We start from the raw sequence: 24,708 nt of genomic DNA on the forward strand, positions 1-24,708 counted from the left end.
TATGTCTGTCTAGTCTGGGCTTTGTCTTTATGCATTGATTCTGTTCTGACGTCTGGTCGCTGAGGTGTAGAGAGAATCTGATCTGAAAAGGCTGGGCTGTGGTAAAGTCGACGAGCCCCTTGTCGGATCGGATGACTGGTTCACGGATGCTCTTGCGTAAGTTGAATGGCTTGCCCGTCGCACAAAATCAACAAGACTCCCATCGCCCTTCTTGTTCATCAAAATCATTGCCAAACGATCACAGAGATCCTTGAGAGTATACTACAAATCGTTTGCTATGGACAAGTCAATACTCTACTAGAAGTCCCTCGTTCCGATATGCTCCCATTATGACGCCACTACTAGTACTCGTTTGATCCTACGGCCATCAAAGTCGACGTACGATACACGCACTTCCATCATGACATTACGACTTGACGATCAAGACGACCCTTTCGGAGGATCTCGCATGACTACACCTACGAAAGATGTACGTGCCAACAGGATACAAGCTCAACGACCAGACTCGGCGTTTTCGAAGGCCATGATGTCACCCGCTGTGGAAAGGGTAGTTGATGGAGAGGGCAGGCCAGGAGGGCAATCGCAATTGCAAGGGAGACTGTCGCCGATGATGAAGAGGGCTTTATCGCCAGATAGCAGTCGTCAGGGCTACAGCCATTACCGCGAACAGCGACCGACCAGTCGATCGGATTTGCCTCTGAGCTCATCGGCAGATCAACGCAGCGCATCAAGATCGGGTTATTGGGAACAAGCAGAACGATCGTATACCACACCCACGAAGAGCTCGTTTGATACCGATGCTCCTAGATCGCAAGCGCAGTTGCACGACCTTTCCGGCCCGGGTGGATTACCTTACATCCCTCGCGACGATTCGGACTTGGGAGCTAGTCCTAGTCGAAGGAGCACGCTCGAAGGGGAAGGAGCGATCGGATGGCCTAGTCCGCCGAAAGATTGGGCGAGCACGGATAGGTTGGTCGCCAAGAGTCAAGGAGGTCCGATCACCGTTGCTCCTGGAGTACCGATATCATTGGTCCAGGCTCTCGGATTCGGCTCGTCGGGGGACATTGCCCAGAATCAATCTGAGGCAAATACCAGTGATGGTTGGGAAGGAACCCCCTCGTTTCGGCATCGGCCGATGTCGTCCGATTCGACGTATCGTACCAGTATACATCAGTACCCACCACACACGCGAACAGACTCGGCATTTCCGACCGCACCACGTCTGATTGACCTGAATCGACCGTCGACGCACGGCAGGCCTTTTGCCGACTTGGATCCTCAGCTCCCCCGTCGGGATGTGGGCGTCACAGCGGGTCCAGCTTACGGCTCGAGCTCGGAGCCTTACCGCCGCAAGACGTCCACCAGGAAATACAAACGCCTCGAATCCCAACCCCTTCAATCTACGACCTACTTCGCTGAAGGCCGATTGTTGACAGGAGGAGATTCGATCTTGCCTCTCATCGGGTCATTCATCATCGTGCTCGGTCTCGGAGGTCTGTGGTTGGGTACGACCGGAGTGTGGATGTGGAGAGATGGTTTGGGTGGCGGAGGCGCAGGTGCAGGTGGAAAGGCGGCGGTGATCATCTTTGGGTACTTACTGGGGACTTGTGTGGGTGCCATGATTGCCACGGCGTTTCGAGATCCAGGTCGGTCCGGTTGCATCCCTGACCTCGCTCAAAGAACGTGATGTGCTGACCCAGCCTTCTCGTTCTCTTCCTCGAACAGGCATTCTACCTAGGAACCTCGACCCAACCTTCCCCGTGTCCCATACCTCTTCGACAGGAACATTAGTTCCCTATACCCGGGATCTGCGTGTAAAGAACGGGACCGTGACGGTCAAGTACTGCGAGACGTGTAAACTCTACAGACCGCCACGGAGCAGTCATTGTCGCTTGGTCAGTCCATAGGTTATCATGCATCTCAGTGATGAGAGTGGCAAGCTGACAAGATGAATTGCTCATGATGGTAGTGCGGAAACTGTGTCGAGGGGATCGACCATCATTGTTCCTACCTGCACAACTGCGTAGGTAAACGGAATTATAGCAGCTTCATCTCGTTTCTCATCACCGCCGTAAGTGCGAGACGAGGCCTTCCAGCACCCTTGACATATCCTAACGGAGAGCCCTGCTGATATTTGCCGGACGTGCACAGGTCCTAGGCGTCATCTACACGATCGTCTTCTCGGCGATTCACTACCGAATAATGACGTCGCGGCGGAACATATCCTTTGGAGCCGCTCTGCGGGACAGTCCGGGAAGCGCGGTCAGTTTCGCCATAGGTGTAATCATTGTTTGGCCGGTGATGGCCTTGCTGGCGTATCATCTCAGGGTGAGCACCGGCGGGGATCTCAAAGGGGCCATCTCGACGAAAGGCTGGACTGATTGAATGTCTTTCGTCTGAATTGTAGTTGATGTTCCTCAATTCGACCACGATCGAGCAGGTTAGTCCGGACGTCGCGAACAGAGACTTCGATACTCGACCAACTGATTCGTCGCTAAAACTCGTGCTCGACAGATCCGTAAATCGGAGTCTCGGGGCCTCATCCCGACCGGCGGTGCACCTCCTAGCAACGTCTTTGCCTACTCTTCTCACCTGAAAAACTTTTTCCATTCGGCCTGTCGGGCGCAATCGTCCAGTTGGGTCGATGCGAGCGGGTGGGAGGTGGACGATGGACGGTTGATCAATCCGGGGGTCGTGCAGGCTTGGGAGGAGAGTAGGAGGGGTACGGTCAAGGACGTTTGAGGGTTGCATGGTTGACGGTCGAAGGTGGTTGTGAACAGGACTATGATGACTATTTTTGTATCAAACTCGACGAATCATAATGAAGAGCAAGTATCATAATCCTCGACGCTATTCATTCCAACGACTGTGTTCGAGTAGCGCGATGCCACTTTACGGCGCGTGAGAAGACGCGTCGAATCCGATTCAGCTCGACGGGGAATGATCCTTGATGATCTTGATGACCGACTATCTCTGGCTAAAATGGACATCACAGGATATCGCACGCACTTGATACTATCGAGGTGTAGAGGTATGCCGGGCTGAGAAAGTGGTCTTTGTGAAATGCTTCACATAGTACATAGTGGTCTTGCCGGTCTTGCGATGCACCTTGATCACCATCGCCGTCTCTTTCTTTTGATCAAAACTCGCGCGGACAGGTCAAAACAAATCGCTCGCTCTTGACCGAGGGGCCGAGGGGGAGCCGACGTTTCCCGTTCACACATGTTCACCCATCCATATCTCCCACTTCATATCGGATCAGCCCCGACAGGCAGTCTCGCTTGAATCAATCTAGCTGCTAGAAGATCCGGATACACCCTTCGTGAGGACGACGTGCGACAAGGCTCGACGTTCAAGACCGGACGCTTTGCGGTCGAGGGCGAACCACTCGAAGGACCGAAACACAATCCTTCGTCGCTATCAACTAACTCGCACCATCATTCCATCGCCCATCTCCCGCATTCCCACATTCTACGTCATCCGGTCTGGATCATCGAGCGAAGTGTTTCCTTTCCTTCTTTTGTCTTTCTCTCTTCTCTCTCTCGGGGTTGGAAACGAAGACGACGAGTAAACAAACAAACAAAAGACGGCGATCGAATCCGAAACGCTCGACCCCTTTCCCTTCTCTCACACGCAAGGGAGGTCGTCACAACATTCCTTTCGTCGCAACTGGGATCGGGTCACTCTGTCGACTCCACCTCCACCGACCAAACCACAACACACGACAACAGGCTGGACATCGCCTTGAGGTCTATCATTCCGCAACTCTCCCTCTCACTTCTCGCCATCACGTCATCAGACGACCGGACATATTAGAGGTCTTGACGAGGTCATACGTCTTGACGATTCGGCCGTCGAGCTCCTGACGCCCGTGGACTTCCTTCTTCATCTCAACCACCACACCATATCTCTACATCCGTTTCTCCCACTCTACCTGCCAATCGGACGACCAGGCGATAGCCCCTCGCCATGTCGACCAACGCTCGAAGGTCTCCACGAAACCATGGGTCTACGGCGACGGCCATGAGTCACCTTCCCACTAGCAACAACCACGTCAACAATGTTGCATCTTCCTCCATGTCGACTTCCCGGCACCTATCGTCTACTACTCGTAACCAGCCTAACGGGCAGCCAACTCCATCGAGACCACGTTACTCGGGATCCCCAAAGGAGACGAGGACTGTGGGTTCGACCATCTCTCATCAGGGCGCTCACGGCTACCTGTCTTCAAATGGACAGGGATCACACGCCCATTCCCCTGTCTCGATGGGTATGACGGCGAGCGGGTTGGGGATCGTTGGAGGAGGAGTGTCTATGCAAGGCTCGTTGTCGGCTTCTGGTTCCGGAGCGAGCAGCAGCGTGAACAGTAACAACGCCGGTAACGGGAGCATGCAGTCAGGAGGGAACCTTAAATCATCACCACATGCGACTTCACATCCTCATCATTATTCACCTTATCACACCCGATCGACACCAAACTTGACGACCGGAAGCACGAGTGCGAGTTGTTCCCCCGTCCTCCTCAGTCCGGCCGGAAGCCCCGTGATCGGTCCACCTGCAGGGATACGGGACACTCACCAGCGCAATTCACACATCCAGAAAGAAACCGGTCTCCCAGAGATCGTCGAGCCCATCGTCTATGGATCGACGGGGGAAGCGAGGCCGGTCACGCCGAACAGGAATCGAAGGTTCGGACCCGTCCTGTCAAAGAGCCCCGAGCGGGACCTCCCGGGTCCTGGAACGGGGACGGCCAAGTACAGGGCGGGTTTGTCGGTCGAAGGGATCTTGATGCAGAGCGGTGGGGCGGACAGAGTGAATACGAACGCAAACGGGATGATAGGGCAGGGTGGATTGACAGGGACGAGGAATGGGGGCGCGAGAAATGCCAAGGGGAAAGGCGTGGATTATGGTGATAGGTCAGTAGACCGCCTGAGGGACAGACGATCTTGTGACAGCCCAGGCTAAGCCGGGTTTTATGGGGTCTTTCTAGGTTCATCCCGCAACGCTCGAACAACGACTTGCACGCTTCCTATACGTTGCTCCCGGATGGCCCGGAAGCGACGTCAGGCTTTGTTCCGAGTGGGATCTATGGAGAAGGGTTGGCAGCGTCTGTTATCGCTAGGCGAGCAGAGCTAGAGAGGAGCAAGAAGAGGTCGATGATGGTTGAAGGGGATAGCATCAGAGGTATGTTTTTTTGGGTCGGCCTAGAATGCATGAATACCGTACTGACAACCGCAATCACTATGTTCTTTATAGACGAGGCAGACAGGACGTATTCAAACTTGCTAAAATCGGAACTCTTCGGATCGGGTCTGGTTGATCGACCTACACCGACGCATACCTCTTCGGCACCCAGTGTCCCTTCTCGCCATACAGGTCCGAGTCAGCCGGCTGCAGGTCATCAAGCTTCACATAACGGAGACGGCCTGCTCGGGCCCATTCCTGTCCATTCACCTAGCACGCCCAGAACTTCTGCCGTTGGCGCCTTTGCGTCAGGAGGATCGAGGATATCTCGGTCGACACCAGTTCATGGCGAGCCACCCGTCACGCCGACCAAAAGACGTGTACTAGACTTTTCTTCGCCCACCTCGGCCATGAAGTCCAGTCCCAACTCTCGCAGTGGGGGCGTCAAGGCTTCCCCGGGCAACATAGGCCTAGGTCACAAGACCGCTACGGGAGTCGGCATGGGTCTGGACGATATGTTGCACGAAAAGTATAGCCTGAGTCCGATGGGCAGGGAGAGCCAGAAACTGTTGTTAAGCACAAAAAAGTCGACAAGGTGGATCAGCAAGACGCCGTTCAAGGTCCTGGATGCGCCTGAGCTGGCCGTAAGTCTAGGCAGGTACGAACATCTTCGTTCTTTCAAGCTGACCTTGCGAGTTTGGTTATCAATGTAGGATGACTTTTACTTGAACTTGGTATCTTGGTCATCGAGTAACCTACTCGCCGTCGGTCTCAGGAGTTCAGTATACATCTGGACGGCTGCGACCTCGGACGTCTCTAGGTTGTGCGATTTTGCAGACGGCGCTGGCATGCACGAGACGATAGACGAGGTGACAGGATTAGAGTGGACGAATAGGGTCAGTTAGCATAACCGTTCTGAGAGTTTCTCGAAGGCTGACTCTTGTGCCGATATCGCAGGGGAGTACCGTGGCTATAGGCACGCGAGCTGGCAAGGTGGAAATCTGGGACGCTGAAGCCAACCGACGGATACGAACCATGACCGGTCATACTGGTCGAGTCGGAGCGCTCGCCTGGAACGGTCACATACTGTCTACCGGATCTCGAGATCGTACTATTCTACATCGCGATACCCGAGTGAGGGAACACTACATAGAGACGCTCAAGGCGCATCGTCAAGAAGTCTGTGGACTGAAGTGGAACCCCGCCACCAACCAGCTTGCTTCAGGCGGAAACGACAACAAGCTGTATATCTGGGACAGCACCAACCCGACGCCGCTTTACAAGTTCTCTCAGCACTGTGCAGCTGTCAAGGCGCTTGCATGGAGCCCTCACCACAATGGTCTGTTGGCGACGGGTGGAGGCACGGCCGACAAGAAGATTAGGTATTGGAACACGCTCACCGGCAACTTGCTCAGCGAATGGGACACCGGGTCTCAGGTAAGTTTGTGGCTGCCAAATCTGTCTGCATGTACGACAATCTCGCTCACCGCCGTTGTCTCTCTTCTGGATCTAGGTGTGTAACCTGATGTGGGCCAAGAACTCGAACGAGATCGTCTCGACGCACGGTTATTCGGGCGGCTCTGTATCAAACCAGATTTGCCTTTGGAAGTACCCCAGCATGAACCCGGTCGCCACGCTGACGGGTCATACCCTGCGAGTTCTCTACCTCGCCATGAGCCCCGATGGGCAGACGATCGTCACTGGTGCTGGAGACGAGACTTTGCGTTTCTGGAACGCCTTCCAAAAGGGAAGGAGCGGGGAAGCTCCCAGGGACGAAATGGCGAGCGAAGAGGCCGTTGTCGCCTTGAGGGAAAAGAAGAGGGAAGATAGCGAACTGAACCCTTTTGCGAGGATCCGGTGAGAAGTCGGTCTTGAACCTTTATGGGCTCGGGTCTGTTTGGGGGTTCCGGTATATGCCAGTTTCGTGGCCTCGGTTTTGTTCATCTCCACGTCGTTCGAATTTTGTCTAAGACGATTCCCCTTGTTCGCTTTTGTATCTTCGCTTATCCCGCCCGAAAAGACGACACGGCACGGACGATGTCGCATGTAGCCACCACAGAACGGGATTTAGATAGAATATGAAATATGGTCTATATGCTCGGAGTAGTAATGTCTCTCATCATAAAGGGTATCCGCACCCAGATACAACCTTGTCGAAACCGAGAGGAAGCCGAAAGCCTACTCCGTCTTTTCATCTCGTTTGACCAATAGAGGATCGATCCATCGCGGGAGTACGATCTTCGTCGCAAACAAGTACCCTGCACAAGCCATCAATACCACGTTGAGGATCGTCGGCCATGCTGTGAAGGGGATCACGCCGAACGTCAAAGGCTCGACGATCAGGTCGAAGGTCACTCCTGTGAGCTCTTCCGCTGCATGTGTGTGCTGGTCACCTGGCCCTGCCGAGAGGATGGATCCTTTGGGAGATGGAAAAGATACTCCAGTGTACCGGCGAGTTATGGTAAGCAGTCGATCGTGAGTGGACGAAAGGGAAGTCTTGTGGTCGGTTGGTTTCCAGGGGACGACGCGGATATCGAAATCCGAAGGCATCTATCGACGAGCAACAAGCTACGCTGAGATCAGGACTTCCATCATGTGGTGAACCCACCTCGATTCGATGAAACCGAGCTTACCGTAGCTGGCCAAGAGATACGAGCCGTCCATGAGGCTTTAGAAGATGCGGCGGCGGGTCCATCGAGCAGGAGACCGATACGCCATTGCACCTCTTCGGCAGAGGTAGTGTTCAGTCTCAACGGGTGGTTCGGCCCGATGATCACATCGAGTCTGACAAGAGACGCAATGAGATTAGCAAGTTATATACAAGGGCCTTCTTGACCTGTGGCTCACTGGTCATGGGAGTAGAACACCCTGGCTGCCCTGGGATCTTCGAGCCCTCGTCTCGTGTGAAAGTTGATGATCTCGGTGTTGGCATGTACAGCGGTAAGAAAGACCAGCAGAGCCACACAGAGCATGTATGGTCCTTTCCAGCCTGTCCACATCTGGGAAATTTTCGTCTGACTAGGTCGGCCAGATTGCTAGCGGCCAGCGAAGATACTTGAGCTTTGAGCTAGTTGGTTGTCGTCGTGTGTCTAGTTGAATTGATCGTTCGACGGTGACCGAGCTCCTCGTTTCGCTTTGAAAATGTCAGGTTCAAGGGACGCGTCGCGCCTCGATTACGTCACATATGCACGCTGATCGATACGTTTCAGAGTTGCGCCATCAATCATTTTGGCTCGTCGCGGGGCGAATCTCCCATCAATTTGATCAAAATTCCTCTCCCAGCCCCTTGCTCTTGATCAAATTTGACAGATCGAGGTGGAAACAAACAAACTCCCCCTGCATCATCATCACAACAAACGAGCGAGCGAGCCAGAGCCAGAGAAACGATTTCACCACGACCTCGCTCGACTTTACAACTCTTGCAAACTCGATACAACCACAACTTGCAACTTGCAACTTGTTATGCACGCTGCACTTAATCATCTCCGAGACCATCAGATAGCCCAACAAAATTCCTGTCGACACGTAGCATCCTCGTTTTCTCCTAGCGTCACACGGGTAGTGACCCACCCCGACCTCGGCACCATGTTCTCGACGGGATTTGCTCCATCGCCCTCAGATCAATCTCGTTTCCGGGACGCTCCCTTGCCAGCCGTTCCAGATACTTCGACGCCTCAACACAGACTACGATCATACAACTCGGGAACGATGAAGGTCGAAGTCTTCGACGAGAGCCGCCAACGTCCGAGTCACGAGGAGAGCATCTTCCTGTCTCCCGAACGACCCTCGAACGATCTCAGCGTCACGTCTCTTGATGCTGGACCGAGGCTGAGAAAGACAAGCTTTACCTTTTCGGATGTCGACAGACAGGAGAACGAACAAAGAATCGCCATGCTCATGGACATCAGCGAGCAGAACAACGCGGACAAGTCAAGGTCAAAAGTAGCAGACAGCCGAGATCTCGCCATTGAAGCGACACGTCGTTTGGCCAACGTCAGCGTCAATGGACGTGATGCTCTCCCCACCCCGCCTTCGATGAGACGCAAACTCTCTCGACCATCGACAGGTAGTAGTACTATCTCGAGGATTACTACGAAAAGTAACAATATCGTTCAGGACGTCATCAGGCCGCTTGGAAGACTTAACCGCAAAAAGTCCAGCGAGCCTTCCTCCGCGCGGACCGAAACCGATACTTCGGGATCGTTCACAACCGACCCCTCTGAGCCGCTGGATCCTCAGTCTCCCCCTCATCATCACCGTCATCTTTCTCCGAGCTTACCTGAAAGACATCCGACAAAAAGTCTCTTGCCAGGCTTGGAGATCGTCACGGGCGAGAAGCAGGCCTATGCCGCCTCGCCCATTGAATACGTAGCTTACCCGCAAGATTCGCCCCCTGGTCCCGCGGACCGGTTGTACCGACAACCCATGATTTCGCCATCTCCTTCCGGAGATCTTCTGGACAACACTTTACCATCAAATCAGGAGTTTTACCGCTTCAGTGATCAGCGGGGGTCAGGATTTCAGGAAGGCGACACGACGGTGCGCCTCGGTGGATATGGCGAGGACGATCAGCCGATTAGGAGGCGTATCGGTCGACGAGATTCGGCGATCAAGGAGGCTCGTATGGAGTCGGCCGTGCATACGATGATGATGGGTGGTGGGTCTCGCCATTTACGGGACGAGACTCGACAGCGTCAACGATCGGAGGAGACGGTGCATCCGACGATGAGGAGGTTGAGGACGACGAGTGAAATGGGAGCGGCGAGGTCTAGGAGCGAAACGGCTGGATCTAGGGGGACGAGCAGTATGAGCAGCTTGCACGACGAGGTGAAGGAAGGTCAGAGGGTGAAGACGAGGAAATCGAGAGCTTTGTCGGATATCGCGGCCACGCCACCTATTACGCCGGTCAAAATGAAACCGGAAAGACCATTCGACCTACCCGAATCCAATCACCGACCTTCCCCGCTTTACACGTTTCCCCCGCCGCAGAAGGAGAACATGTTGGACGAACCTATCAAGGTGATCAAGCCGAAACGATCCGGATTTATGAGCTTTCTCAGGGAAAAGATGTTGTCGCGGAACATGACGGACGAGACGATGGGACCGGACGGGTTGTCGGACTCGCAGAGGATCAGAGCGGCTTACTTGATGACGACGGAGAGGGAGAATGTCCGAGGGGAGAAAAGGAGCATGACCATGCCAAATGTCAAGGCTAGACCGTCTAGGACAGTCAGTCAATTGATTACCCCTACAAAGGATCGACATGGTCAGACTCGATCGGCATCTATGCGGGTCAGGCCGGCATCGATGTTGGAGGAGACGCCTCCTCGTCCTACCGATAGAGACGCTAGGGAGTCTCCCATGACACACAGTGAAAGTCCGACTCGATCCGCCTTGCCTGCTGATCAATCAGTACCGGTCTCCTTGATGGCGCTAAAGAGTCGCAACGTGTCGATGTACGAGTCCGAACTCGAGCAGACAAGTGAGACCGATGACAAAGCTCGAATCAGAAAGTTGGAAGAAGAGGTAAGGACGAGGTCCGAAAAACCACGTGAACAATGTTCTGTTGCTGAACAGCCCTTTGTGTTTTCTTCAGCTGCTCGTTGCAAGACGAGCGTGGCACTCCCAGATCACCCACCTCGAATCACAGCTCGGTCGGCTGAAAGATGCCATGACGTTGGCCAAAGAAGAAGCCCAGGCGTCCTCGCTGGCAGAGAGGGAGAGACGATCTGAGCTGGCGATATTGGAACAGGGCGTATGTTCGCGCTGCCGGGGCATGTTGGATGCAGGCCAGGTCGAGAGGGAGCCGAGTGGCTTGAGCGCCTCGATTTCCCAGAAGCCCTAGAGTGAGTGCAATTGGTCGCCGCGGCCAAGAATACCTAGCTGATCAGGTTGGGGTAGTGTAGGAATGTTGTTAGAAGTGCCCGTGACCACCCGCCCTCAATGGACGATACCAGTATCTACGACCATGACGAATTTCTCCCGTTTGCTATCCATGTTTTGAGACCTACTTGTATTCGAGACACTCGATGTCCAGAGTCTGTACTTTCGCACATATCCTGTGCTTGAGAACGACGACAACCTGTTTGGTTTGGTCGACTCCAGCTCTGAGTTTCAATATGGATATCGGTTGTCACGTTTCCGCGCACATATTGCTCTAGATATTACTGTTACAGAGTTGTGAGAGAGAGTGTGTCGTAAAGGCCAGTCGGACAAGTAGTGGCGAGAGTATTGTCGGGTCGTAAGAGATAGGATAGAGAAGGGTTTCGTGCAACCGGAAAGTGGATGGTGTCGGCTTAACGTCCGTAACGCTGGAGTTCCCAGGTTCGACTGTAGTAGACATTGGATTAGCATACAAACCTCTCGAATTGAGAGATCCGATTGAGCTCACTTGTCAAGCGGGCAAACTGGTGTTGTGCACAAACATCTCGATTAGCCAAGGTCAAACGCGGCTATTGCGACGATCAAGAAGCTTACCGTTCCTAGTCTTGAGCCACCTATTGATGCAGTGATAGTGAAAGGCGTGATTGCAGACTCCCCAAGCAACGGTGCAGCCGCCTGTTTACCATGTCACGGGTTAGTCATCATTCGTCATGTCACATCCTTTGCCGATAGATATCGAGACTTGCTTTCATCGGAAGCGTTCACTTGACAATCGATACCTACGAGAGAACGGGCGATATCATCAATAAGTCGTATAGATAGTTGATTGTAATCGACACTTACAGAGGTCCATGATGTGGTTTCTGCAGATCGCGCAATTGTCGACGACGATATCCCACGACCAGAGAGCGACAGCGTTCCACTGTTTTCACAATAGGATAGATTTAGGTCAGATACAAAGACATGGATACCTAAGCATTCCCATCACTCACCTTTTTCACTACAAATCGAGGCTCGTCCTTGTTTCCAGCAGTGCCCTTTCCTTTGGCCACGCTTCCGGAAGCTTGGGGAGCGGGTTGCTTGTCTACGTCCATCGAGTCGGCCATGTTGCGTGGGCTTTTCCGTGACAGCAAGTTATGGCGTCGTTTCGGTCGGCTGACTGGCTAGATGCTGGCTTCGATCCTTCCAGCGATTCATATACCCTTTGCTGATCTCAAGCAGTCGCAAGGTGATCACTCTACCCCAGATCCTCATCGGCGCTGACCTAACGTGTGATTATTTTGATAACGGGTTTTGGGTGATGACGTGTAACAAATAGTTGTTGGGGGATGATTCGTGGAGGGGTCGGCCGACATGAGCTTCGGCTTGCGGGGGGGGGGGGGGAACGATTGACTTTTGTGGTTGGGGACGGTCGTTAGACACTTTCGGTAACGTCACTAGCTCAGTAGACTAGTGTCACACGTATCCATCCTCATAGTCGTTTCTACGAGGCAAATGATAGTTCGGGAATTCATGCTTCCTCCATGAAGCCATCAGAGCTGCTACACCGGCGACGACCGCCTTTGAACAATTTCCTACCGGCCTTGTTGCTCCTGCTATGCACAATCCTCTTGTCAAACGGCGAATATCCGCTCGGAGCAGCTCGAGCAGAACCTGTGCCAGAAGCTTTGCCTGCCCTTCTTCATCCGTCATTCCAAGATGGATCGAACTCGCCGGCCGCTTCGAATATCGCTCTAGCACTGTCCGGACAAGCTCGAAGACAGTTGCTGAACGACGAAGAGCGAGCTCGCGGGGTCGCTCAAAGGGCTAGACCTCCTGGCTTCGAGGACCTGGAACTGCTGAATATCGTCTTGATCACCACAATCGACGGCGGTCTGCACGCCGTAGAGAGGTCGACGGGGCGTAAAATCTGGTCGCAGAACGGAGTGGTCGGCTCAGACCGAGGTGGAAGGCTTATCAAGAGCCGATATAACGAGAGCTCGGGAGAAGCTTATTATATCGTTGACCCGCATGATGGCCAACTCTATGTTCATATCAAAGCCGATGGTGATCGAGGAGGATCTGGTGGAGCAATGCAAAAGCTGCCTCTGAAATTGGAAGAGCTGTAAGTCTAACTCCAAATCCGCCGATCCCTTTGGCTCTCCTCTTATCGCTACGCCTATACCTAGTATCGACCTGTCACCGTTCCATTTCCCTCAAGACCCGGCGCACATCTTCATTGGAAGCAAGACTACTTCACTGGTTGGGCTCGACTTGCAGACAGGCCAAAGTGTAGGGACGTTCGGCACGAATAGGTCAACCCCTTTGGGAGTTTGTAAGCCGGATGGAGAGGGATTGCACGGTATGGAGGACGGGGAGTGTGAGAGCGATATCGATGATCGCCCAGAGGACCTCTTGTATATTGGTCAGACCGGTGAGATGGCCGAGAAAATCCACAATTCGGTCCGGAGGCTAATTGGGATCTCCTCCATGGATAGATTACCACCTTGTCATGCGATCTCATACGGGTGAGATCATACAAGACCTATTGTACACGCGTATGGTTCCGAATGCTGTTCATCGAGACCTGGCCGACTACTGGTCCAGACATGGTCATACCAAAGGGGAAGTTTTTATCCGACCCGGGCGTAAATACGGTGGATATGCCGGATCGTTCAACGCAGCCAATACGAAGGACCAGGCCGAATACGAGGATCGATGGAGGGTGGAAATGCTATACGATGGTACTGTCGCGGGCTTCCTGCAGGAACAAGGCTTGAGATGGGTCGCGGATCTGGGCAGCGTGGGGGTATCGGTCTTTGACGTACTATTGCCTGCCGCGCCTGGATCAAAACCGATATTGTTACCTCAGCCTCCGGCATACCTACCTACTTTGTTTCCGGAGGCTCAGAATAACCTGCAGTTGATGGGCCTGCCTCCATCTGCACTTGTGCATGAGCTGCCTGTTGCGCGAGAAGGCGATGGCTCAATCGAGGAACAGGGTTTCTTCGTCATGTCGAGCGCGAATCACCCCTTAGTCGGATACGCGCCTCGCGCGCAACAGGGATCACTTATAGGCGGACATGCTGTGCACGAGGCTGTCAGCGAGAGGCTACCGCCTCTCATCGATCCGGCAGAGACCGATGATGCTATGGCCCGAGAAGAAATTCGACAACCACATGAGAAGAAAGGCGTCGACGAGGTTGAACCCGCCCGCGAAATGCAACCGGGATGGGCAGCGCGCTGGAAGAGAGGCCCGGATTGGCTTTCTTTGGGTATTATGGGGCTGTTAGTCATGGTCTCGCTCTGGATCTTCACTTCGGCTCGTCGGCAGTCAGCAAGCGCATCACCAAGCCCCATAGAAATGGCCACGAAAGCCGAAACGACTCATAAAACGACATCTATCGCATTCGATAAAGCTCTTCCTGCAATTCCGAAAGATGATGAGGACTCGGAATCCACTCGGGATAGCACGATCTCTCCTCAAGCCGAGGCCGTCGAAGATCAGCCTGTTGGCAAGAAATCTAATGGGCGACGGCGCAAGCGAGGAAAAAAGAACCGGGGGAAGCGCGATGACCAGGGTAATGAAGATGATAACGAGGATGGCGAGATCACTGAAGTAGAGCCGTTGGGAGAGGAGGGGGGTCAAGGGGACATGATCGTCGCGGCTCCGGAATCAGGCGAGAAGCCGGAGGACGTGATTAGAGGCCACGACGTTACCCAGGTGGACGGCTTGTCGGTCACTGAGGATGTCATCGGTAAGCTACTTTGAAATGTATTCCAGTTGGGCAAGGCAGCTGAATTCGGTTTCGGGACTCTTAAAAAAAAGGCTACGGATCTGCCGGCACGGTCGTGTACAAAGGCGTGTTTCAAGGTCGAGCAGTCGCGGTCAAGAGGTTATTACGAGACTTTGTCTCTATCGCTTCACAGGAAGTCGCTTTACTACAGGCCAGTGACGACCATCAGAACGTGATTCGATGTAAGTATCGTGTCAATCCTGCCAAGCGGTGAGATCCCTGCTCATCTCTAGGACACATCAGACTTTTACCAGGAGAAAAGGGACAATTTCCTATTCATCGCGCTCGAATTGTGCTCTGCATCGCTCGCCGATATCATCGAAAACCCTTCCGCTCACCAAGACTTGGCGATTGGATTCGACAGGAAGAAGTCCATCTATCAGATCACCTCGGGTCTTAAACATTTGCACAGCCTGAAGATTATACATCGTGACCTCAAACCTCAGTGGGTCGAACCAAATTTTCATACCTGACGATGAGCGAAACCTGAACAGTATCGAGCTTCACTACAGAAACGTGCTCGTCTCCGTCAACAGCAAAGGGGTACAGCGCATGCTGCTATCCGACTTTGGATTGGCGAAACGGCTAGATCACGGCCAGAGCAGTTATGCACAAACGGCCAACCACGCCGTCGGGTCCATCGGCTGGCGCGCCCCAGAATGTCTGAGAGGCGAAGTGCAGCTGGACGACCTGTTCGAGGACTCGTCACAAAGCTCGCTCGGGCTTTTGAACAGCAACACGGCGAGACATCCGAGTGACGGTTCTTTGCCCGGCCGACAAGCTCGACTGACGAAAGCGGTCGATCTATTCTCCCTTGGGTGCATGTACTTTTACGTCATGACAGGGGGATGTCATCCGTACGGTGATCGGTACGAGAGGGAGATGAACATTGTCAGAGGACAGATTACAGGACTCGACAAGCTAGACAGCTATGGGGAGGATGGATACGAAGCCAAATGTCTGGTCACGAAGCTGTTGTCTCCGGTCTCGAGCGAAAGGTGAGTTTCGACAAACAGGCATGACGTTCTGCCAGGGGACTGACTCTTCCTCGCTGTGGGTAGGCCGGATACATCCGTCTGCATGGTACATCCGATGTTCTGGACCGCCGCTCGTCGCCTCGCATTCCTCTGCGATGCCTCGGATCGATTCGAGATCATGGAATTGCAACCGCCTGAGCCGACGCTATGTCAGCTAGAGAGCAAGGCTGGCGAGGTTATCGGCCAGTCGTGGCAGAAGAGGCTGGATTCGGTCTTTTTGGACAATCTGGGCAAGCATAGGAAATACGACTCGAGGAGTCTGAGAGATCTGCTACGTGCGCTGAGAAACAAGGTGAGCGCCTCGGTGTGTGCCGCTCTTGGTCGCCGGGCAGTATTAGATGGCTCACAAGGCTTCCACCAATCCTTAGAAACACCACTATCAAGGTTAGTCATGCCCCAATACTCTGCAACCGGAAGATCTTTGTTTTGACCGACTCGCTCTGACTCTATTCACAGACCTGCCCGACAATGTCAAACGACGCCTGGGTTCACTCCCAGCAGGATTCTTGCACTACTTTACATCCCGCTTCCCGACCCTCTTCACCCACGTGCACTCGGTCGTACAAGGTTCCAAGCTGAGGCATGAATCGATGTTTATTGGGTATTTCGAACAGGAGGATTGATCGAGGGCGAGGTCGCCGTGCTCTTTTATTTGTATCCAGACAGTATCATCGAGGTTGTATATACGACAGGGCAGATATGCCGAACCTGCGGCTACACACACCATTTATTGCATTGCATTTGCTCCTGAAGTGATCAGACACTGCCTGACCTCGGGTTCGCGATGACGTGTCCCCCCGTTTCTTCCGGCGGGCGTCGCCTTTTGACCTGGGATCAGCTGTTTTGGGTTGATCCGCCGGCAATCGCTTTTGATCTCTCTCCCTCGACTCGGAAAGACGTTGGTCTGGAGATCCAAGGCCAATAGCTTGCCCAGATCGGGTTATTTAGAGGTTCCTCACTTAGTTTCAGCGTCCAATCTCGAGGTTCCCGGCGCTCAGGTTCGATATCCATTTGCATCGGCCATTGTTCGGCGTACCCACCCGGTGGTAACCCCCGATCTGCACGATTGCGATCACGGACTCGGCTACCCCCGTTTCAGCTGGCCTTATCGTACAGCCTAGGAGCGACCCCAGCCCGGTATAGTACTCTTACACAGCACTTGAAAGATCAACGTCGTCAAGGCGCAGAGAGAGAGAGAGAGAGAGCAGGGCAGGATCTGCGCTCGCCTCGTGTTTTGCGACCAAAGGAGGGTCAAGGTCATCGTTAACAAGAGAAGAGAAGAGAAAAGGTTCGAGGGGAGGATCGGCGGTCCCGATATCGTCGCTTCCCTTGCCGCATGGGACAGAGGAATCGATCGACATCGAAAATTTCCAACTCATCACATCAGGATCACGGTCATAACGCCATACATGCACGATAAGGCGAGCTGAATCAGCATCATCATCACCACCATCACCACCTCCTCCTCAGGATAGCATCGACCGACACATATACCCTGCATCCATCTTGAACTCCTTAATCGAACACACCCGACTGCCAGTATAATAATCACTTCATAGCAACAAGCATCGCCACCGTCATGATCGTACGACTTTCATACCAATCCCTGCAATCTAGCAGGTCATCCTCGACTCGACCCCTATGCACCTCGACGACATCGTTTCGGACGTTCAGGCCGCCCAAGTCTTTAGCCAAACCCAATTTGCAAGCGAGCGTCTTTACGGGTCCCACCAAGACCTATGAGAGGTCCTCGACCGCATGGTTACATGGCCTATCGAGCTTTGATGGGGAGCGTGCTGTCGAGAGGCAAAGAGCAGCGGGAGATTCGTTCCGCAGTAAATCGAGGAGGAATCATGCCGCTGCGACAGCAAAGGTCGATCGCTCCGGCGTCTTGGGCGTGGACGGATTGCCCGGAGTCTCGGGAGCCTCGCAGACACGAGACGATGACTTTTTGAGGCAAATGTTCGACTCCCCCTACGCCGCTGCTCCGTCCGCTTCAGCTCCTCCAACCGGACTCTTTCTCCATCCAAACCTACGGGACGCCCAGTACTTTACCGTTCTCACCGCTCAGACCCTGACGCATGCTCATCACCTGGTCGACCGAATAACAAGGGTCTTGCCGGATTATGAACCCACCTTTCCCGATTCACCTTTCGTCACCCTTCACCCGTCTTCGACGGAATACGCTGTGGCGTTGCGACAGACCCCCAAGTTACTCGATCGGCTGAGTGACGTCTTGTGTTTGGTGATGGATATGGCTGAACTTGTGCGAAATGTCCATCCGGATCACAAGTGGGTGCAAGAGGCGGATACAGTTTACGAAGTTTTGGGCCGATACATGAACGGTCTGAATACGCATCAAGGCTTGTACGAGGTGGGTCACGAGGCGTCTTCTCCCTGTTTCGATAATTGACCAGCTGACGTTTGCAAGACGCTCACATCCCATATCTAGGCCCTCAAGTTGTGCCGCGATACGGCCCACGACCCACCTCTGACAGATTCGGAGCGGCAGTTGATACAGACTTTCATGAACGATTTCGAAAAGTCTGGGATTCACCTCGAGAGCGCACGAAGACAACGCTTCGTGGATCTGTCGGACGAGATCCAAGTTCTCGGTCGACGTTTTTTGGGCGACGTAGCTGCTGGGCAGAATGGCAATGCAGAGGCGGCGGGAGTGGGCAAGACGACCCTGATCGAGCTACCTCAGGCGGACGAGCTGTTGACAGGGATGGACAAGAGGTTCATTCAGTCTTTGCCACGCGGGGGAGCTTTCGGAGCCGTCAAGGGAAAGCCCAGGAGCAGCCGTTTCGTACCGACGTACAGCTGGGAAGCTCAGATGATCCTTCGTCATGCGCCTAATAGCCAAGCCAGGCGGTTGATCTACGAGGGAAGCAACGCTTATGATTCCGAACGGGTCGGCGTGCTGGAGGATCTCTTGCAAAAGCGGGGCGAGCTCGCTGGCGTTCTCGGCAAGGAGAGTTGGGCCGAGGTTCAGCTTACCGACAAGATGGCCAAGAACCCCTCGAACGTCATGGGATTCCTCGGATCGTTGGCCGAGAATCTGCGACCACGGGCCATGGAGGATGTGGCGACCTTGGCAAACATGAAGAGCGCCGAGTCGAGCAGTCTAGGCAGGTTGACGGGGAGCAAAGTTTATGCTTGGGATCGGGACTATTACACCGAGAAGCTTGCCGCTAGTCTGGCACCTGGCGCGAGGATGCACCCCATCGGTCAATTCTTCTCGGCCGGAACCGTTGTACAAGGTCTTTCCCGGCTGTTCAATCGCCTCTATGGGTTAAGATTCGTCCCAGCCGAGCTTCGACCGGGAGAAGCCTGGAGCTCTGATGTCCGCAAGGTCCATGTCATGGACGATGTCGAGGGTCTCGTCGGTATCATCTACTTTGACCTGTTCAATCGACCCAACAAGAGCCCGAACGCCGCTCATTATACCGTCCGTTGCTCTCGGCGCATAGACAATGATGATGCTGTTGGAGACAGGCTGCCATCTGGATGGGACTGGTCGCTAGGCATGACCGGCGTAGAGGACTTTGAGGGCGTGCGGGTCAAAGGCAAGGAGGGTCGATTTCAACTTCCTCTTGTGGTCTTGACTACCGATTTTGTGCGGCCGACCGTGGAGGATGGACCGAGCTTGCTGGCGTGGCCAGAAGTTGAGACTCTGTTCCATGAGATGGGTCACGCGATTCATTGTGAGTAGGTCAGGTCGATACTACCGGCAACGAGGCTAACAGAGCCTGTTCTCTCTTCCAGCCATGCTCGGCAGGACGGAATACCACAACGTTTCGGGCACTCGATGCGCCACCGACTTTGTCGAGTTGCCCTCGATCCTCATGGAGTCGTTTGTCTCGTCGCCCGACGTCTTGCCGCTCTTTGCACGACACTACCGCACGGACATGCCACTCCCCCTCGAGCATTTCCAGACTCATATCGGTCTGTCCAATATCTTGACCAACCTGGAGACAAACGGACAGATTATGATGGCCTCGCTCGATCAACAGTATCACTCGCCTGCGGCTGGTGATCCCAATGGCATCGATACGACGCGGATCTACCACGATCTCCAGGCCGAGATGGGCGTCATTCCGCCAGTGCCCGGAACGGCATGGCAGGCGCAATTCGGTCACCTCTATGGGTATGGCGCTACCTATTACTCGTACCTCTTTGACCGCGCGATCGCCAAGAAGGTCTGGTCGACGCTGTTCAAAGACGCTCCTCTGACGCGAGAAGGCGGCGAAAAGTTCCGGAACGAGGTGCTTCGAAACGGAGGCGGGAAGGATCCGTGGGAGATGGTGGCCGAAGTCGTCGGTGACGAGAGTCTGGCCAAAGGAGACTGGAACGCGATGGAAAAGGTCGGCAAATGGCTCAATTGAGGCGCGTACCCGCTAGCATATTGTATCCATCTATATAGCATTGCCTTTGTACATTTCCGATGCATATAGCGACGTGCGGCAGTGAGTCATTGCTTTGGGGTCGTTCTGATGGGCAAGCGTCCATCGCTAGCGCTTGGGGAAGCATGGGGAGTTTCGCAGACTCGAAGGGCAGTTGTCGGCGAGAAGTCTCACCTCTAGCGCGAGGTCTCTACATAAGGTGAAAAATCACCTTTATCTTACTATAATCACTATGTTGTAATAAGGCAATCAATTTGCCTTTAATATCTCTAAATCTGACCTTTTGGGGTTAGGTATGTACAATGAATCAATTTGCCTTTAATATCTCTAAATCTGACCTTTTGGGGTTAGCCTGAGGCCTGACAGTTGGTAGCGGCAGAATCAAAGCAAACGGCCTCGATCAACGCCCGGTCTTTTCAGGAACACCGGGAGTGCTTCCATTTATCGTATACACCAAGCAATCTCATATCATACCGGCGAATGAGTCGGTCAAACACATCTGCACACGGTCGGGAGAATCGAACCGGAAACCTCATCGACGACGAAAACGAGTCGATCAACGCGGCGGAACAATCAACGTTTCCCGACGACTCCCAACCGGAAAATCAAAACAACACTCCTTTTACCTTCCCAAACATGAATCGCACTCCTAACCAAGGACAAGGACCGCCTCCGGATCTTAGTCGAGTTCAAAATGCTCGCAGGTTCGATTTCAACGACGGTACCGTACCTCCTTTCAGTCCAAACAGCAACAACGCTCAACGCGCACGGGTACCGCGTACTCTTTGTACGGAAACCCCGCCTGGGACATCCTATTACAACCACCACAATACCTTGCACGGCACGCCTTTTCCTCCTGCACCGCCCCCTCCCAGACGTCCACCACCACCTCCTACAGCTCAGCCGGCCGGACAAGGCTTGAACTGGCAATACCTCGGCCCGTCTCCAACTTACTATCCACCCCCCCAGCCACCCCTCCAACAACCGTACCGTTCTTCCTCGGCACAGAGACTACACCAAACCTACGTACCCGTCCCGGTGACCCCTTCCCAAAAGATGGAGGCGTTACAGACGGCGAGAGATATCATAAAGCTCATGCCGCAGAAGCTATACTTTGACGGGGGAGTGGCAGAGAACGCGGGAGACTTTCTGAAATCGGTGGAAGCGGAGGCAATGAGGTGGGGAATGGACGACGATTCCGTACTCCTGGGTATCGCCAAAGGGTGCTTGGGTCGGAACGCGTTGATGGTGGTCAATGGATGGGAGCGGGAGTACACGGAGAGGTGGGATCGCTTCAAGGAAAGGCTTACTGGAGACTACGCTCGACCGGGCTCTTGGGTCTTTGATCGAATCGACCTACTGCGGGTTCGACAAGGCTCAGACCAGATCTCGAGTTATATACACAGGTTCCAGCAAGCTATCAACAAAATCGGATCGGTCAGCGACGAGTTATCGGTCCCAGTCTTCACGGCAGGTTTAAGCTCCGATCTGCGGTCAATTTGCCTGGGAAGGATGGCGGAGAGGCAGGATAGGATCAAGTGGACCTTTTCGGAGGTTGCCCAGCTGGCTACACAAGCCGGCATGCAAAGCCATCAGCTCCTCGGACGCCAGACGCAGAGTAGCTCATTGGGGAAAAAGGGACAGACCTATCCGGTACACGAGTTGGATGAGGAGTATTACGGAGACGAGTACCATTCGGAGGAGGAGGAATTGCTGGCAATGGCTTACGACAAAGGTCAAAGAAAGAAGCCAGCCGCCGACTACCCCCCTTGCGAGAGTTGCGGCAAGAAGGGCCATCGTTCGGATATGTGCATACAGGGAATCGTCGCAAGGTTGAATAGCTTGGAGGCAAAAGGCAGCGGGGATCAGTGAAAGGCGTCCTGGTCCCCTCAAACCTGAACAGGTCTTCAAAACAACCGCCTGACAAGTCCGTTACATTCGCACCCGACAATCCATCCCTTACCCCTATTGCCCCCTCTTCCGCAAATCTCGACACCGCTCACAACATCGCCCTCGACATCGCGCAGCTCGAAGCTCGCACCACTCAAAACCACAACATGTTCAACCTTCCCGGACAGCTAGGAAGCCACAGGGCCCGAGGACTACTCGACTCTGGCTCCGCCGGGGACTTCATCGCCGAATCCTTTGTAAAGGAGCACGGTCTCCGGTTGAAACAAATTCCGTCTTACAGGGTGAAAACCGCAACCGGAGAGGTACTCACCAGGAGCGAGGGATTTTCCGGGGAAGTCAAGCTACCGGGTGCCACAAGAGAGGTGCAATTCAAGGTCGCGCCTTTGGTGTCCTACGACTTCATCCTGGGAAGGCCGTTTATGTTGAGCGAAGTCGAGCAGATGAACATACAAGAAGGGAAGGTCACGCTTATTGGGGGAGAAGAAATCAGTCCGCCGGAACATCCAGAACTGCATCTAGCGGAGTTACAGGTCGAGGACAACCAGTTCCTACTATCCGACCGGCAAATGACGGCGTTATTGAAGAGTGAGCAATACAGTCACATGGGCGTCCTAGACGTCACTACGGAGGGACCTACGCTCAGCATCAATGTTCTTGATGAAAACGGACAGATGACAAAGTTCGAAGGTCCGGCACCAGGGTCAAAGGCCACGGAGGTCTCCCTCACGCCACCTAACTTCGCCACGGGCCAGTTGAAGTCCGAACTCGATCAAATCTTACAAAAATACAAAGATCGCTTCAGAACGGGAGTGCCTAGACCTGCAAAGACGCAGACGGCGGCGGAAGATGGATTATTGGAGACGGGTGATGCTATACCGAGACGATGCGCTACAAGACCAATGTCGCCAGCCATGCTGGTAGAGTTACGCGATCGTTTACGGGAGTTACTGGAGAAGGGGTTTATAGTACCTTCGCGTTCCGCTTGGTCGTCGCCTGTCCTTTTCGTACGCAAACATGACGGGTCATATCGAATGTGTGTCGACTACAGAGCGGTGAACGCAGTCACCGTCCGCAACGGACATCCGTTACCACGCATAACGGAATGCCTCGATCAGCTCAGCGGCGCTAGGTTCTTCTCCAAATTCGACATGTGCTCAGGATTTCACCAACTTCCGGTAAGCGCAAAACATGCGGACAAGACAGCATTCGTCTGCAGATACGGTCAATACCAGTGGAAAGTCCTTCCATTCGGGTTAAAAAACGCCCCAGCCGTGTTCCAGCGCTTCATGAATCGCGTGTTATCGCAGTACATCGACGACTTCGTCGTAGTCTATCTGGATGACATCCTGATATTTTCCAAAACCGAGGAAGAACACGCAAAACACGTTCGTCTAGTACTCCAGACCTTGGAGGCGGAGGATCTTTACTGTAACGTCAAGAAGTGCGAGTTCGGGAGAACAGAGATAGACTTCGTCGGGCACCATGTTATCGGGGGTTACGGCACCGGAACAGGGATACGACCTTTGAGGTCAAAGGTGGAGTCCATTACGGCCTGGCCCAGGCCACGCACCTTACATGAGTTACGGTCGTTCTTGGGCCTCGCAGCATATTACAGAAGGTTCATGGACAACTTTGCGGATCTCTCGGCGCCTCTTTACGACCTAACAAAGGGGATCCAGAAGAAGTTCACGGTGTTACAGTGGCTACCAGTACATGAAGCGGCATTCGACTCGCTCAAAGCAGCAATAACGTCGGCACCAACGCTAGCGGCTGTACGAGAGGAGGGTGCATTCATAATGCGTTCGGACGCTTCAAACGCAGCCATCGGATGCGAGCTGGTACAGCGCCAAGCGGACGGAACTCTACAGACGGTAGCGTTCGAATCGAGAAAGTTACTGCCCGCCGAAACACGTTATCCGACGCCTGAGAAGGAGTTACTCGCGCTCCTTTACGGATGGACCAAATGGTCGCACTACCTTGATGGTGCCGAGGATGTGACAATCGAATGCGATCACCACCCGCTACAGTTCTTACACAGCCAAAAGAAACTGTCAAGTCGGATGGAGAGATGGCTCGATGCGGTAGCCGCCATCAACGCAAAGATTACGTACAAACCAGGAGTCGACTTGACGGTACCGGACTTGCTTTCAAGGAGGGCCGACTACCTTCAGCTAAATGTCCTTTCCGACCAAGCACATCCCAGCGATTGGCCACTCGTATACAGGATACAGAGACCCGAACGGCTGGCCGAATTTTCCAAGGAGGCGCAGGACAAAGCAGCAAGGCATGAAGCGGAGTTCCTCATCGAGGGGAGTTCCATTACTTTCATAGGCCCGGACGCAAACGAGAAAAGCCCGTTCATACCGTTCCTGGACCGTGGTGCGTTACTAGACGCGGTACATACAAACTACGGCCATCAGGGAGAGAACGGAGTATTATCGTTACTGAAAGGTCGCGGGTGGTGGCCGGGAAGAAGAGAGGACGTAAACAACTACTGTCGCTCATGCCCGG

The 24,708-nt window shown here is 53.8% G+C and overlaps 7 protein-coding genes across 7 annotated transcripts; 5 read left to right on the forward strand and 2 right to left on the reverse strand.

The window, feature by feature from the left end:
• The first annotated feature begins 244 nt into the window (after window positions 1-244).
• On the forward strand, window positions 245-2,849 carry HD553DRAFT_316677 (DHHC palmitoyltransferase-domain-containing protein). The gene is made up of 6 exons (XM_046180656.1): window positions 245-1,646; window positions 1,726-1,895; window positions 1,970-2,071; window positions 2,152-2,328; window positions 2,408-2,440; window positions 2,515-2,849. The coding sequence occupies exons 1-6, from the start codon at window positions 401-403 to the stop codon at window positions 2,740-2,742; spliced, it is 1,956 nt and encodes a 651-aa protein (XP_046034378.1). The 5' UTR covers window positions 245-400; the 3' UTR covers window positions 2,743-2,849.
• A 696-nt stretch (window positions 2,850-3,545) lies between these two features.
• Window positions 3,546-7,204, forward strand: HD553DRAFT_109562 (WD40-repeat-containing domain protein). Its single transcript, XM_046176419.1, has 6 exons — window positions 3,546-4,916; window positions 4,991-5,184; window positions 5,257-5,828; window positions 5,898-6,080; window positions 6,142-6,621; window positions 6,698-7,204. The coding sequence occupies exons 1-6, from the start codon at window positions 3,970-3,972 to the stop codon at window positions 7,043-7,045; spliced, it is 2,724 nt and encodes a 907-aa protein (XP_046034379.1). The 5' UTR covers window positions 3,546-3,969; the 3' UTR covers window positions 7,046-7,204.
• A 64-nt stretch (window positions 7,205-7,268) lies between these two features.
• Window positions 7,269-8,237, reverse strand: HD553DRAFT_316680 (uncharacterized protein). Its single transcript, XM_046180657.1, has 3 exons — window positions 8,032-8,237; window positions 7,818-7,968; window positions 7,269-7,734 (listed from the first exon to the last, which is right to left on the reverse strand). The coding sequence occupies exons 1-3, from the start codon at window positions 8,181-8,183 to the stop codon at window positions 7,363-7,365; spliced, it is 675 nt and encodes a 224-aa protein (XP_046034380.1). The 5' UTR covers window positions 8,184-8,237; the 3' UTR covers window positions 7,269-7,362.
• Window positions 8,238-8,766: 529 nt separating this feature from the next.
• Window positions 8,767-11,029, forward strand: HD553DRAFT_361280 (uncharacterized protein; the record flags this gene model as incomplete). Its single annotated transcript, XM_046183973.1, has 2 exons — window positions 8,767-10,710; window positions 10,781-11,029. The coding sequence occupies 2 exons, from the start codon at window positions 8,770-8,772 to the stop codon at window positions 11,027-11,029; spliced, it is 2,190 nt and encodes a 729-aa protein (XP_046034381.1).
• A 451-nt stretch (window positions 11,030-11,480) lies between these two features.
• On the reverse strand, window positions 11,481-12,173 carry HD553DRAFT_344689 (Rbx1 protein; the record flags this gene model as incomplete). The annotated part of the gene is made up of 5 exons (XM_046183014.1): window positions 11,481-11,514; window positions 11,576-11,591; window positions 11,662-11,742; window positions 11,911-11,989; window positions 12,060-12,173. 5 exons carry the CDS (start codon window positions 12,171-12,173, stop codon window positions 11,481-11,483), a joined length of 324 nt encoding a protein of 107 aa, XP_046034382.1.
• Window positions 12,174-12,492: 319 nt separating this feature from the next.
• HD553DRAFT_316688 (uncharacterized protein) lies at window positions 12,493-16,632 on the forward strand. The gene is made up of 9 exons (XM_046180658.1): window positions 12,493-13,171; window positions 13,236-13,480; window positions 13,545-14,804; window positions 14,876-15,025; window positions 15,087-15,288; window positions 15,356-15,841; window positions 15,905-16,172; window positions 16,249-16,264; window positions 16,337-16,632. Exons 1-9 carry the CDS (start codon window positions 12,591-12,593, stop codon window positions 16,501-16,503), a joined length of 3,375 nt encoding a protein of 1,124 aa, XP_046034383.1. The 5' UTR covers window positions 12,493-12,590; the 3' UTR covers window positions 16,504-16,632.
• Window positions 16,633-17,840: 1,208 nt separating this feature from the next.
• On the forward strand, window positions 17,841-20,268 carry HD553DRAFT_275721 (peptidase family M3-domain-containing protein; the record flags this gene model as incomplete). The annotated part of the gene is made up of 3 exons (XM_046177918.1): window positions 17,841-18,254; window positions 18,333-19,587; window positions 19,649-20,268. 3 exons carry the CDS (start codon window positions 17,841-17,843, stop codon window positions 20,266-20,268), a joined length of 2,289 nt encoding a protein of 762 aa, XP_046034384.1.
• Between the last annotated feature and the right edge of the window lie 4,440 nt (window positions 20,269-24,708).

The sequence above is a fragment of the Filobasidium floriforme genome (assembly GCF_021052385.1).
Source record: "Filobasidium floriforme strain CBS 6241 chromosome Unknown HD553scaffold_20, whole genome shotgun sequence".
In the NCBI taxonomy this organism is placed as follows: domain Eukaryota; kingdom Fungi; phylum Basidiomycota; class Tremellomycetes; order Filobasidiales; family Filobasidiaceae; genus Filobasidium; species Filobasidium floriforme.